This window comes from Plectropomus leopardus, chromosome 21 (assembly GCF_008729295.1).
Source record: "Plectropomus leopardus isolate mb chromosome 21, YSFRI_Pleo_2.0, whole genome shotgun sequence".
Lineage (NCBI taxonomy): Eukaryota > Metazoa > Chordata > Actinopteri > Perciformes > Serranidae > Plectropomus > Plectropomus leopardus.
Window position 1 is genome coordinate 2,907,806 of NC_056483.1, and position 15,185 is coordinate 2,922,990.

The window sequence follows — 15,185 nt, forward strand, 5'->3', positions numbered from 1 at the left end:
ACACTATAAGCCTCACAGTGTGCCCCGGTCCTGTTAAAACATCCAAATAAAACCTTTTTTTCTGATTTTTTTTAATAAAGCCAAGTCATCCTTTGAGTCACAGGTCTGGGCTGTGCTATGATACATGACTCTGACCTCATGGGGCAGTATCAGTCACCACGCGGCGCTCTGACCTTATAGACACGGGCAACCTTTTAATAGCACTGTGACTCCTCAAGTCTAAACTTGTTTGTGTCAGCTGCATAATGGCAAAAAAATGACTGGGATACTAAAAGTGGATTCCTTGCCTGTTTCTAGCAGTTTGAAGTGCATGTCCTTGTCTGTAAGGATTTATGAGTTGCAATTTAATTGGAGGGAATTAGTGGACATTTAGCTTCTAATATCCATCAAATTAATCTCTAACTCTGTGTTTCTCTCTCTCTCCCAGGAAATCCAGAATGGCTTCTGGGATTAACCTCTGCTCTTGGTAGAACTACCCAGAAGTCCGTGCACACCATCTCACAGCCTGGGAAATTCCATAATGTAAATGTATCTTGCTCTTTTTTTTTCCATTAAACCTTCGGCTTTGGGCCATGAACCCTAGAGGATCTACCAGGACCGCTATATCCTTAGTTTGGATTTAGATTCCCCTTTTGCCGGGACTACTGCAGCAGTGGCTAGTTGTGGTGGCGGCGGCGGCTGCGGCAGCGGTGGTGGGAGGACCTTACCAGCTTGGAACACGGGGTTAACTTTACAAACGCCACCATGAGGATATCCACCACCTCCTGTCTCTGTCCCTTTCTGGTCTGCCTCTGTTTCATCCAGAGGTGTTATGGGGCAAGCCACCACGTCCCTGCCAAAGTGCCCTCCAAGAACCAGACCAAATTGGCCAATGGGGAGACGGAGGTGCACCACCGACCCAAACGCGGCTGGATCTGGAATCAGTTCTTTGTTTTAGAAGAACACATGGGACCAGATGCACAGTACGTGGGAAAGGTAGGATGTTTCATTGAACTGTAAAATCTTTTGATCCTGGGGAACTTGCTTTTGAACAGCTTACTTGGCATTTTTCTCTCTCCTCTTGTTTATTGAGAAATGGGTTACAGCAGGAGCAAGCTGTTCTATTGAGGTAGATTGCCACGTCGGCATTGTACACGCTCTTTTTTTATCTTCTGATGTGGAAATTCAGGGCTCATTTGTGAAGGTGTGTGGCTTTCTCTTGCTGTCATTACCACGTCTGACCGCATTCCTCTCATGATAATGTCCAAAAAATGTTTTATTCTCTGTAATTAAGGAGCGCCTCTCAGCACGTCTGCCACTTGGGGAAGCCAGCTGTGCAGGAGTGGATTAAGTTTGAAAGTGAGAATAGCCCCGCTACATCAAGCTATCTTTGAAGTGAAATATCAGATTTGGTCTCTCTGTGGGAAATGAACCCAGATTTGATCTCTTGGTGGGAAACGAACCACCACAGTAAGAAATTGGACAGTAGTGCAGCAGGGACATGGTAATCCAGGACGCCTGGTCGTTTTTTTATGAATGTAATTTCAGAGTGACTGATGTCCCTTATAGTGGAAAAGATTGCAGTGGGCATTCTTTCTGCTTGTGCAAAGTGTACGGTGTAGCCCGGGTTGTTGGTGGTGACTTTTCTGTTAGCTCCACAATAAGCCACAGGGAGCTGGTTAAGTCCTCTGCTTGCAGATTGCCTGCCCTTATCTCCTGAAATGTTAAAATGTGTTTCTCCGCTGCAGTGATCATTATTCTAGGCACTCAGGCACAGACTAATCCCCTCAACTGCACTCTGAGAGAAAGAGAATGAGAAAGGCACAACGCTCCTCTGACTGCACATATGTCTGTATTTCAACAACGGTACCATTTGAAGGGAAAATGAAAGAAAGAACATGCTTGGAAAAAACATATGAAAATGGAAAAAAAATACCCTAACAACAACAACAACAACAACAACAACAGTAAATATCACTTTCCACGTCAAATTTCAGTTTATTGAATAAACCTGGAGTTTTAATCACAAATGTCCTTTGGAAGCCGACAAGAAAGGTTATTTATTGGTGAAACATGTTTTTGCTAATGTTATTTGACGCATGAATGAACCATAAAATCCCACAGTGCCAACAAAAACAATCCCTCAGCATTTATGAGGCACTGCGTCTCGAGTATTAGATAAAAAGATACTTGCAGCATATTCAAAGAGTCATTTCGCTGATGCACTAACTGTACTCAGACGGTGGTTACTCATTTACACATTGAATTCATCCACTGCTTTGAAGTTCATGATTGTTTGGTTTGCTGGCTGGTTGGCTGATGTGCTAGTTCTGCTGCTACCTTAAGGGTGTTGTTGTTCTGTGTGTGTGTGTGTGTGTGTGTGTGTGTGTGTTTGGTGTGTGTGTGTGTGTAGGGGTGTGGGGGGAGGGTGGCACTGATGACAGCAGAATAAACATAAACAGCTAATCCTGGATGATAATAAAGCACTGAGAAGACACATAAACATTATTAAGGAATCAATTTGACATGCATGTTTAAAGAGATGAGGTCTCCAGATGGTAAGCACAAAAAAACATTTAATTATGTGGGTTGGGACTGGTGTGCAGTGTCCTAATGTGGCCAGGAGACAGAATGACCCTTAATTAGACGAAGACAGGAGAGGAGGAGGAGGAGGAGGATTAATGCACTCAGCACGTAGTGTGCTGCATTGTGTTTTTTTTTTCCTTCCTCCCTTTTGCTTGATTAAAAACTCTGGACATTAGTGAGCAGCAAATGAGCAGTTCCACTACAGGGAATTGCCAGCACAGTCTTTGTCGATAATAGCTTTCATCAAAAAATGTAAAGTTTTGAAACAGACGTTTCATGATAAGATGCTTGGAATACTGCACACAGAGATGGAATTCTAATTACTGCGCGGTCAACATAAAAAGCAGATGCGTGATAAGAAATCAGCAAGGTCAAACACAACATGAGCGTGCTATAATGTAAGACTTGGCCTTGTCAGTTGTGTACTTTTTACTACACTTGCATAAAGGACAGCATGGAGTGACTTCTGGGAATAAGTGAAGCGGCCAGTCTGTCAAGAACATTTTTAATCCTCCTGAGGTATTCCATAATCCCCAGTGACACCTTTCTGGGGGGCTGATGCATTTGGGAAATGACAGCTTTGTGCATGAGTGAGACGCAAATGCTTGGTAGGGGACAGGGCTTGTCCAGATACGAGACAGGAGACAACCTACTATCCCAATGGGAGGTGTGAATGTCTTCGTGTCAATCAGCTCAGCGTGGTGCTTTGAAGTAGTCGGGCAGGTTACAGACTGGATGGTAATTTTCGCAAGACGTTGCAAATCCCCAAACCCTGAATGAATATGAACTACAGCGAACTGTCAGCTGTAAGTTAGGTTGAGGACGTGGTGCAGCTGTTGGATAAAAAGATCAGTCAGAAATCCTTGAATTGAACAGTCACTGGGTGTCTGGCCACTGCTAAAATATACAGTAAATAACGGGGAGATTTGACAGAATCGGTGCTTCAGCCCGGGCTAGGAGGAATACCTCCTCGTCTTATCATGTGTTCATTTACAGAGCAAAGTAGCAACCTCGAAGAAAAGGTGCCTAAATGTTTTATTCATACATCTAAAAATGGATTGTGCTGTGACAGAATCAGGCAACTGTCTTGCTGTATGTACAGTAATAGCTCAACAGCGGGTAGGAAAAAAAAAGTGAAGTGAGGTAAAATTGCTTTTCACCCACTCTTTGCAATGCAGGAAGCAAGTGCATGCAGATTGGAATGTTCTCAGTGTTAAACCAGTGAAGTGTTACATGAAATAACGATGAAAATGTCACAGCGGATGTGGCATTATTACTTTGCATTGTCGGAAAGAAAAACATCCTAAATGGCAGAAATAATACTAATAATACTTAATAATATAGAAATTCATATGACACTGAGCATTGCACATGTGAATATGGAAGTGGTTTTATGGTTGTATGTGACTGAAGTACAGCTTAAGATTTTATAATTACTGAGTACTCTTTAAATGACTGATGATGAGTATGTTTTCTTAATAATACGATATAACACTGTTAGAAAAGATTTAATTAAGCCCATATCAGTAATTCAGAGCCCAAAATGTCCTCAGATTGCTTGTTTTGTCTGATCCCCAGTCCGGAAACCAAGATTTTCTCTTTACAATAACACCAAATACAACATGCAGCAGCTTTGTTTGATTAATACATTAAAGCACTGTACACTGATTTCTTTTTTAAAAAAAGATTGTGTGGAGCCAACTGGGGACACCTCAACAAGATATAAACTAGGGGTGTAAATCACAAGTTTCATCCTGCTACAATATTATACAATTTATTTTTTTAATACAATATTTGTTTATAACAAAGTCAGCCACAATATGCTTTTGATTAGATTCATTTTAGGGCCTATGGTTGTTTTGATATGTCTTGTCCAGCCTAGAGAAGGGGACCGCAGTGATGGGCAATAAATCTCCACTACTGACGCTAACCTGACTTGACGCTTGGTGAGCCCGAAGAGTTTTGATGACCCTCAACCCTATTTAATATTCTAGTAGTAATGAGTCATAACCAGCTCTATTACTGACCTAATCACAGGAATGCTGATTTAATAACTTGATCATTATTCCGACTGTTTGGCTGCCGTGGAAGGAAACAAGTCAATGGGTCATGAACCTGAATTAAAAACATAACCCGTTACTATGCTCTCTGCTTAGCAAAGGTGTCATCTGCGGCTCTGGAGGTCTTGACTCCAATTCGGAGGAAACTCAGAATGTCAATTTCAGTATGCAAGACGTCTTGCATTGCAAAGGCTTTGGAACTGATCAACCCGTATCGTATTATATCCAAAATAGAATATATAAAAGTCTGACAGCAAAAAAACTGACCCTGACATTTTTGTATTTTTTGAAACACAGTTGCTTGCACTCACATGTACATTCAGTAAGTTTGTGTATTCATTTGTGGCATAAAAAAGATATTTGATAATTTAATTTCTCATTTATTTGAAAGCCATTTGGATAAAAAGTCTTTATTTGGAAAGGCTCATCATTTTCTGGTTAGGGATAGAAATGTTTCTGCAGTGCAGTGTCCTTGGTCACACTTTCGCCAAATAAATGACGATAAAAGAATTAAGCCAACCATGCGAGTGAGAGTTCAACGTCCATTGATTCAACAACGGCAGAAAATAACATCTGAATCGTATGTCTGTTGTTTGTGCAGGCATGCATAATATCCTAAGTGCATTCCCTTGTCCTCTGCCTAAAACGTTCAAACATATTAGCACCATTTAGACACATGAGACTAAAGCCATTTGCCCTCACTCACTGTCAGAGCAAGGCAGAAACTTTGTGTTTTCTGAGCTGATCTGCTGACGGTTTCATTTCTGTCTCATTCAAATATCAAATTTTAGCAGCAGTTAGAGGCAGAGCCATTACATGAGTGTCAGAGTTGCTTCCGGGACTCTAATAATCTCATTACTGTACATCAAGAAGTCAACCATCCTGCTGGGAAGACAACGATTCATTCTATTTCTCTCCCCGCAGATGTCAAAATAGAGGACGACTATTAGGGCGGATCTCTGCGATGTGCATCAAAGGCACGTCTCCAGCACGCCCCTCATCACTGTCTCTTGATGTATGGTCATTAGGCGGGCGCTCCATCATCAGGGTTTACTGTGACTGTTACAAATCAATCGAAGAGAAGGGCCCCGCTCAGAGGAGTTGATTGGGTGGGAGCGTGGTCAAAATGTGGTGATAATCAGACAATCAAGCACGCCCACATAAAAAGTGATTAAGTCCTCTTGAGTGAAGTATAAGAGCCGAGATTTAATCAAAAACTAACCCACCCCCCTTCGCTAATTGCAAATATGAAGCCAAGGCACTGATGATCAGCTAGGGCGCGCAGCCTGCTCAACTCTCCCTCTCTCCACCCCCCTACTGCTCCCTTCACCATGCACAGTCGATGGATAAATGCCCCCCCACCCTGACTCCCACCTTCAACTCCCATTTCTGCGTCAGCAAGGCCTGCTTTCCACATCAAAGACATGCAGTTTTAATGAATCTTTCTGAACCAACATGAAGTAAATGTTGCTGCTGTTTGTCCACTGCCAGTCTGATTAAAAGAGTTGTGAAATCACAAGAAAGAACACACAGAACAAACAAAGATGTTGAACTTGCAGTCATGCATGTGCAACTATTTTTGGCCTCGATGCGTCCATACAAACGCACTGTGCCCTGTTGCAGCCTGTTGGCCCTTTTAGCCGTGTCATAAAGTTGATGTCTCGCTGAAAGTTTAACTCACTGGAAAATCGATTACAAATCAGCATGGGATCAATCATCTGAAATGTAGCCTCCGCGGTTGTATTGTGACATATTTTATGCTTTGTGTCTGATATAAAATTGAATCCTGGATATCATCTAATTGTCGCATCCGGAGTTTTATGTCGTACTTATTTCTTTTCTGCCTGCACCAGAGGGCCATTCTTCTTGTTCACCTCCTCGTCCTCGTCTCATACAGTTCATAATGAGTGGACATAACAGCAGTAAAGCAACATCTTTTATACAAGCAGTGAGCAAACAAGGCTAGCTAGGCACATACATTATGTGGATCTGTGCACTGAATACGACCAAGCCATTACAAATGGCATTCACCCATAATGCAATCCATCCAGGCCCATACATTATCTGGATCTGTACAACGGAAAGGACAAAGCTGGTACAGAAGAGAAAAGAAGTGGAAGTAGAAATAGATGAAGGTCAAGCTGTGTAGCAACTCGTAATGTATCAGGATGGCACTCAGTAGAGCGTATCCCCCGTTGTGGCTCTGTAATTGTGAAGATTGCATTTCATGTCATGTAGTCCTTACCCAAAAAGTTGCTATTTTCCATGCTCCATTAAACTTTGCCAACATAAGAAGATTAAGTAGTTTTCTACCTGAAATGGGATGAGTTATGTCTGTTTGAATTGCAGCCACTTTGAAGCATTTTGGCTGATTATCGCAGCACCATGTGGCCAGTCAGCTCTATATTTGTTCAGCAGAAAATTGGCAGGAATAGAATAATTGGCATGGCGGTCATGTCTAATCCAAGACTGAATCCTGTGATGGTGCATGTTGTTCTATTGGCCCAGAAATGGAGCATTTGACTCTTCTGTTATCTGCTATGGGTGAACAGGTTTATTGGTGGTCTCGCTTCATTTCAGAAAGTTATATGCTTTTGGCCGTCCTCTCGGCTGCAAGTTTTGTGCTGATCCATTGATAAATGTTTAATAGTTGTTTAATGTTGCATATAGTTGGTAGCAGGGTAATTTCTATAAACAGATTGTGCATGCAGAATCTGTAGGCAACAGAATAAGATTTTGGTAGTGGGAAGCATTCTGGTTTCGGTTTGTAGTTTCTTTGTAGTCCCAGCAGAATTAATCACGTTTGAGTGGTAAGTAAACAGTCTTGTGTGGAGTGCCCAAACACATTGGTAAAAATGCAATCTTGGAAACCACTTGTCTGATGATGATTTAGCCTTGTTTGAGCACCTTTTTTTAAATTGCATTCATATGAAAATATATGTTTAGTAAGTGTAGCCAAAATTACATTTACACAAAAGTGAAAAGTCTTGGTCATTACCCACAGTGGCTTATCAGTGTCAGAGCCAAAGGTTCTAAGATTGATAGCATTATAACTCTGTTAGTAGACTAAATAGCTGCTTGGTAACATGGCTAATTGTCAACATTTGGATTTTCAAGATTAATATTGTTTTAGTCATTGTTTTCAAACAAAAATGCCAAAAATCTACTTGGTCCAGCTGTTTAAATGTGGTGTTTTGGTAATTTTCTTTATCATATGATAATAAACTGAATATCTTGAAGTTTTGGACTTTTGATTGGATAAGGAAAGCATAGTCAACAAATTACCGCCAGCATTGAGAAATGGCAAAGGCCATTTTTGGCTACTGTCTTGCATTTGAGAGCCAAAACAATCAGTCAAGAAAGCAAATCGATAATGTGTCATTAGTTGCAGCTAAGTTAATATGTGATAGAACATCCATTTGATTGGGTATTATGAGACATGTTGAGGAAATGCCTTTAGAGATACAATATCATTACAACAGACTGAATGACTGATTGTATAACTTCATATAATCATAGGTTAAGGCTCTAACTTGATCACATTTGTGACCAATTAACTTTTCATATTGTTTTATTGTCTAGCATTACTACACGGGTAAATAAATGCTACGAAATGTTGCAGAAACAGTGTCGCAGTGGCATATGTATCTGTCACATCAGAGTTCTGCTTTCTTCCTCAAGTCTCTTCCCCTCTTAATTGACTGAGACACCTGACTTGTGGTACGACGGAGCCAAAAGAAGAGTGTTTGACTGTGAGCATCAATTAGCTTGTGAACACAAACAGTTTAGGGTTGCTCTCGACAATGAGTATACCCAGCCCAAACAGTGAAAACACGTGTCTTGTTGACAAAAGAAAGTGAAATTACACTTTCTCTCAGGTTGCTCCTCTGGGCATATGATGAAATCATAAGTGAGGTTCTCCTTGAGATTTGAGTGTTTTCACCAGCGACTTTAGGGCCCCAGACTGCGTTGATCTCTTTAAACTCCTCAGAAAATGCATTGCCAGCTGCCAGACGCTTGCCACATGCCAGTCATCTATTCCACTAGTCTTTAATAAAGTCACCCATAGAGACAGAGAGATAAACGCAATCCCTTGTTTTGATGCCCTGTGGAGGGAAAGGATTCCTCTAAGTCTTTGTTGGGAGATGACAAAACAACAAGGTTGCAGAGGTCAATATTTCACCTTTCTCATGATTTCTCCCTGGATTTCACCTATCAATGTGTATCAGAGATTTCCGTACATTTCCATCCATTGTATATTGCACGGATTGGACATTACTGCCATGTCTTTTTCCCTCTCTTCCAGACTGCCACACATAGAGCTGATGTATGTTAAGCTCATATCAGGCGCGCTCTGCGGTGTAACAAAATTGACACTAATTACATTAAGGCCAGTTGTCATGAAATTTTCTGTGTGATCAAAATTAATGAAGTATGAATAAAATATCCAAAAGATGAAGTGGAAATGCAGCAGCGGCACCCTTTGCAGAGAAATTGAGCTCTGTGTTTGAAATCATGTGGCAGGATTTTGCCCCAAGCCCAGTTTTGTACAATCGGCTTTGACTAAGAAGAGAAATATGTGAAATACTAACTGTCCCCTAAACAGCAGTGAGGGAGGTCTCTGTCCAGAGAAATTTGGATGCTCCAACAGCCTTTTTTTCTGCCTCTTTGGTATCATCAGGCAGTCGCAGATGGTTTGTAAACAAAAGAAAGTTGTGCAGTTTACTTGCACCCATGAGGTATATCAGTGGAAAATCTATTGATATTGTTTGTTGTCTTTTTTTCAGCCCTCAAGGCTGCAGTTAACTGAATTTATTTGTATGTACTTGACAGTTCTTTTTGCCTGATCAGTTTTTCACCTTTTTGTCTGACCATAGCCACCAGATATTTAAAACATTAATTACTGCAAGGGTGTATGTTTGATATAAACTGGATGAAGATGTTTTTGGTAAAGTAAATATTGGTGGCACAATGTAATTACTATAGGATAATGACACCATCTGCGTTTAGATTGGTTCCCTATAAGCCTCACTTTCATTATGCAATCCTGTCTGCCACTGGGTACGATTGCCTGGCAAAATGAAGGCCGAATTTACAGCACAAAGGAAGTGCATTTCTCTGGTAGCTCTCTGCAGTTACCAAAGAGTATCAGTAGAGCAGCCAACTCACTAACTGTCATTATTTCCAATCAAATGGGATGTAGACGCATCATGTGAATGATAATGGAAAGGTAAGCCCCTTATCCATGGGAGCGGCCACACAAGAGGGATTTCTGGGAGGAGATAGTCCACAATTTCACAGAGATACTGTGGATTCAAACATCTAGTTTTATGAGTCATGTTTTGGTCAGAATCAGGATGCAGCAGTTCTTTGTGCCTTGCTGTTGTGCTCAGTCTTGGCTCATCTTTCTTGTTGGAACAGAATTGTATGTTTGTAAGATGGATGGTTGGAAGAGGTAGATTGTGGGTCCTAGCCTTTAGCTTTGCTAGTATCTGTGCTTGCTTCCCCTGTTACTGGGATATCCCCTTCATTTGGGAGTAGTAGCCCCGAAATAATCCCAGTAGTTGGGCGATCTCCACTAGTATCTGCTTGTAGTCAAATGCAAGATAATTTTCGTGAGGATTCTTAGAGATCATGGCAGTTGTAGATTAAGTATGCTTCAACTATAAAGTCTGAAACATAAAACATATTGTTTCACTCCAAGCTGGCCTGACACTGCTGTACTTTTAGCCTGTGAAGCTTGTGTAATGGCCCACAACCTGTTGACACTTTTATCAGCCATAGATTTTGGGAGGCAGTAGTCGCCATATGCGTCACTGGTTCGCGCATTGCCGAGCATGATTTATTGGCTCCTGCAAAGGAAGTCAATGGCTAAATTAGCACTCTGACTGGAGGCGAAATTACATTTATGAGCTGCTGGACAGAAGAGTAGAGTGCTGCTGGACAGAAGTGGATATATCCTAGGTCTGTCTTAAGTAATAACTCTTGTTCTCTGCATTTAAATGATTTTATGTGTATGAATTGATTATCTAACCGGAGCCAGCTCTGGATTCTACCACTGTATTTATGATTGTCTTTCATGACATTAAAAATTCAATGGTGCAGAAATGGGCCAAAACGTGTCAACAAAGTAATTGTTCCCGTCCACACTGCCATTGATGTGTAAACTCGTTCTGATCTCTTGCTTGGAGGTTGTGTTTTGTATTATTACAGTCTAGCAACAGATTAACTACCTGATTCAACAGGATCTTTGACTCCTCATCTAATTAAAGGCTTGATATTTACTTATCAAGAGTCATGCCTGCAATCAACAGCGGCTTTCTAATTAGTAATTTATTTGCTAGTCCAGGTTTTGATTAGACGTGGCCTGAGGACCTCTGTCGTTCAACTTGTTAAATAACTTGTCTCTGTTAATGGTTGTGCATTTATACTAGTAGTTCTGCTTTTTTTAAAATATAAATTTGTACCTAGGTGGTTGCAGTTATTGTTGAATGATTAGAAAATACACCCAGGTTGGCCAGAACTGAGCCTCAGGGTCTGTAAGGTAACACAGGCTAATTCACTGAGTTTTCCCCTGCACATGTGTCCTAATGCACTTCACATTTAATGAGGCTGTCCAGTCATGTCATATCTCCCAGCAGAGATGTCTGATGGAGGTCCAGTGGAAGATTAATAACGCTGAAATAGTAATGAATCATGTCAGCAACAAAACAGACAATCAATCCAAGAATCAGCCAATAATGGGTAGAAGGTTTAGTGCTCCAAATAAAATGGAACACAGTGGTGATTGTTTCTAAATTTGGGGTACTGCGAAAGTAGACGGTCTTGTCTTCAGCTCTGCACTCCAAAACACTGTGTCCTAATTCAGGGACTGCGCCATCAAATGTGTTTACAACAAATCATTGAAATTTTTTCGGCCAGTTATTTTTGCAAGCTTTGAAGGGGAACATTATGTAAATGCATATCTATCAGTTAGATGTAGGGCAGGGTGATATGGCAAAAAATAATTCATCATGATATATAATGATGTACTTTTTTTATGTCCCTTGATATCATATTTTAATAATATGAATCAGGTCACTGTTCCAGTGAGCTTACAGATTCCTTTAACCTTAAAATCCACTTGTAGTATTATTAATGATACATAAATAAACATAATTCTTCAATCTTGTCAGTCTAAACCCTGAATTTGGAAATATTCAAAGCCAGGAAAAGTCTGTCTCTGGTCAGTTATGTTCTATTATTTTAATCCTTCAAGTGTGGCTCTCCTGTGTTAGTAGGTGTTGCAGGGGATGGTTCTAATTGCTAGTGTTTGAGACTCTGCGCTAGGACTCTTTGCGCTTTTGAGCTCCTTACATATTAGGTTTTTGTAACTATTGAACCACCTTTTTTTTGTGCTGGAATGTTCTCTTAGAGAGAACATTTGTCTCATCTGTCTAACTATCAAACTTTAGCTACTGAACAAATGGCCTGTAGTCAGGGGCCAGACATTGTAAACATTTTGGTCTTGGCAAAAAAAAGGGCCAACTCCCTCAGGTAGATTTTTTTTTAGATCCCATCTTTGGGAGTCATATGTACTATTTGTAAAGCTGTTTGGGGTTATAGAATGGCTAAAACTCTGAACATCATCTGTGTAAAAATTGTTAGATAAAGAGGAAAATCATCCAATAGAGCCTAATTTGTGTCAAGGTGTACGGCAACTGTCTTCATCATTTTTGAAACTATAACACAACAAACACTGACGATGACTAATTTTCAATTCTGCCATCGAAAAACAGGCATCACATGATGTTACTATTTGTAAGTTACATAACAAGGGCAGAGTAAGAATTTTGGATAAATAACATCTCGAAACCTTTTTTGTTATACTATGCTGGAGTAGAGATCACAGAATGAATGATTATCTGACTAATCTGCTATATTTGAATCCGTGCCATAATAATCTGGATTGCTCTAACTGCTAATAATGGATCCCCAACAATAGCAATTGCATGTGGTCTGAAGTCTGAATTGAGTATAAGGCCAACTGAACAATATTTACTCAATTACATCAGACGTCTTTTGGGAATGGCACAGATTCTGGGCTTTTGAGAAAGGTAACTATCCTCGCTGTGCCTTTTCTGGAAAATCATGTGACTGATAATAATAAGATAATAATAAGAAATAACTTTGTTTTAGTGATGTGATTGGTCATAACTACATTGTCAAGCAATGTGATGGTATATTGGAGTTCTAAGGTTATTATTGAGGACATTTTCTATCCTTATCAGTGTTTGTTTAGTTTGTATCACCCAGCACAAGTCAAATGTATTTGCAGTGAAAATACGAGCTGTAATTATTCCCCATCAGTGCAATGCAGAGGTAACATATTACTCCTTGCTTAAAAAAATATGTTAACACATATAATTTAGAACATCTAGATATTGGGTTAAACACAAAGCACCTACACCTTTAATAAAGCTTTTAAAGAGAGTGCAAACATGTAAAAACATTTTCCTGTTGCCTTGTATGGTTGTGCTATATTATACAAACACACATTTTAATTCTCACTCGTAGAGTAGAAGTATATCCCTTTTGATGTGTCTCAGCTTGTGACTGCTGTTCCTATTTGTCCGTGTTTTAAATGGCTCAACGTGAAATATATTTTTAAAATGTTATTTCTATTATTTTAAACTGATGTAAGCTACCTGTAGTGTGGGCACAGATGATGTGGCCACTCCGGAGCTCTATTAGTTGTCTGATGTTGTTGTAAAAACTCACATATCAAAGCGTTTAGTGCCAGACCTCTATCATGTCTGACAGATGCTGCTAATTGGCATTAAACAGAAAATGACCCACCTTTGTAGCTGGGTTGTTATTGTGATTTATCACTTCAAAGTTAAAGTCCCTTTCATAGCATTTTACATAAATTTGTTATTTTGTCTCCCCTACCACATTGCGGTACTTGTGCACACAGGTTTTTATTAAAATATCCATGCTTATCCAGACTATGTGTTTATGTAATGTGAGGAAGGTTGACATATATACTCCATACAAACACAATATGAATTATTTATTTGCTGTATGTGCATCCTGTGTTCCCCAAAGACTTGCATTAATCTCATTTGAGACAAGACAGAGTTGGAATTCAGAGGCTGTGCTCACAGCTCACTGATGTGCATCTACAAATATGAAATACAAAACTACCATCAGCACCACCAGTACGTAAAGCGTTGCCAATGCACAATGGAAATGGATTGTTCTGTTATGTTTGGCTGTGACACTTCCCCCGAGGAAAAAAAGCAAGAAAAAAATGAAGGCCTGTGATTCTTAACATGTTTTATTCATTGGTGAAAATGAAGTTGTTTAAATGATGATGTTACCATGGCGCCCTGGTTTTGAAATTCAGTGGTATTGTAAAATATATTTATAAAGTCTGAAAACTACAACCCAGCTGAGCAATTGGCATGAAAGTCTTAATCCTCTAGGTATCAATTATGGCTGAAAAAGTGGCTCGGTCTTCCCCTTATTTCCCACTCTCCCGGTAAGAAAGAGGCAGCGCTCTTCCCTCCTTTAACAGCCTTGTAAGGATTTCCCTCCAAAACTTTAATCTCTGAAGATGAATTTCTTGAGCGATGCTCGGGTACACTCAAGGCTGAGAGAGAATATCGAATACTGTAATGTCAGAGTGAGATGTGGGGAGATTTCTGATTCTGAAACGTAGGCTGAGGACCACCAGGTTACTGCTATATAAGGCACAGATTTGTTTAAACGGCCTTGGTAGATATTCTATAAAAGTGTAGTGGTGTAGATATGTATCATAACTTATTCTTTAACATGGTTCTTGGGCAAGGGCTCCAACTATTGATCATTTTCAGCAATACCGTTATTATTTTGTTGATTATCCAATGATTATTTTTAGGGGCATTTAGGGAAATATTCTCAGTATTGACCACATCACAAGGTTTACAATAATTTTGGGGTAGAACCCCACGGTGGCACCCTCTTTAAAAATATCAAAATAAAGTGAAAAATGCCAAACAACTAACTAATGGATTAAACAACCAAATGTTTCAGCACTTACATGGATGCCGTAGTGGCCCCATTTCCCTTGCAGCTATTCTACAGAAGTACAGTGTCCATTATAAATTTTACAACCATGAATCACATTTTGAAAACTGTGAATCAAAAACAACTCTGAGAAGTGATTTTGGCAATGTTCCATTCTCTGTATTCACACACCCTGTGTCTGGTTTGCCTTGCAGCTTCACTCAAACTCAGATAAAGGCGATGGATCCGTCAGGTACATTCTGAGCGGGGAAGGAGCTGGGACTATATTTATCATCGACGAGGTGACAGGAGATATTCATGCCACTAAGAGTCTGGATCGCGAGAGGAAAACACATTATGTCCTGCATGCACAAGCCTTGGACCGCAACACAGAGGAGGCGTTGGAACCAAAGTCGGAATTCATCATCAAAGTACAAGACATCAATGACAATGCACCCAAATTTCCAGATGGACCCTTTGTAGCTACGGTGCCTGAGATGTCTGAAGTGGGTGAGTATTGCTACGAAATAA

General features: G+C 40.2%; 1 protein-coding gene across 1 annotated transcript in view; it reads left to right on the top strand.

Moving 5' to 3' along the window:
• The first annotated feature begins 513 nt into the window (after window positions 1-513).
• The window catches only part of LOC121960541 (cadherin-18), a 73,139-nt gene continuing 58,467 nt past the window's right edge, over window positions 514-15,185 (top strand). The window contains exons 1-2 of the mRNA XM_042510304.1: window positions 514-975; window positions 14,870-15,164. Of these exons, the coding sequence (XP_042366238.1) occupies window positions 745-975; window positions 14,870-15,164 (526 nt within the window). The 5' untranslated portion in view covers window positions 514-744. The remainder of the gene's footprint in view (window positions 976-14,869; window positions 15,165-15,185) is intronic.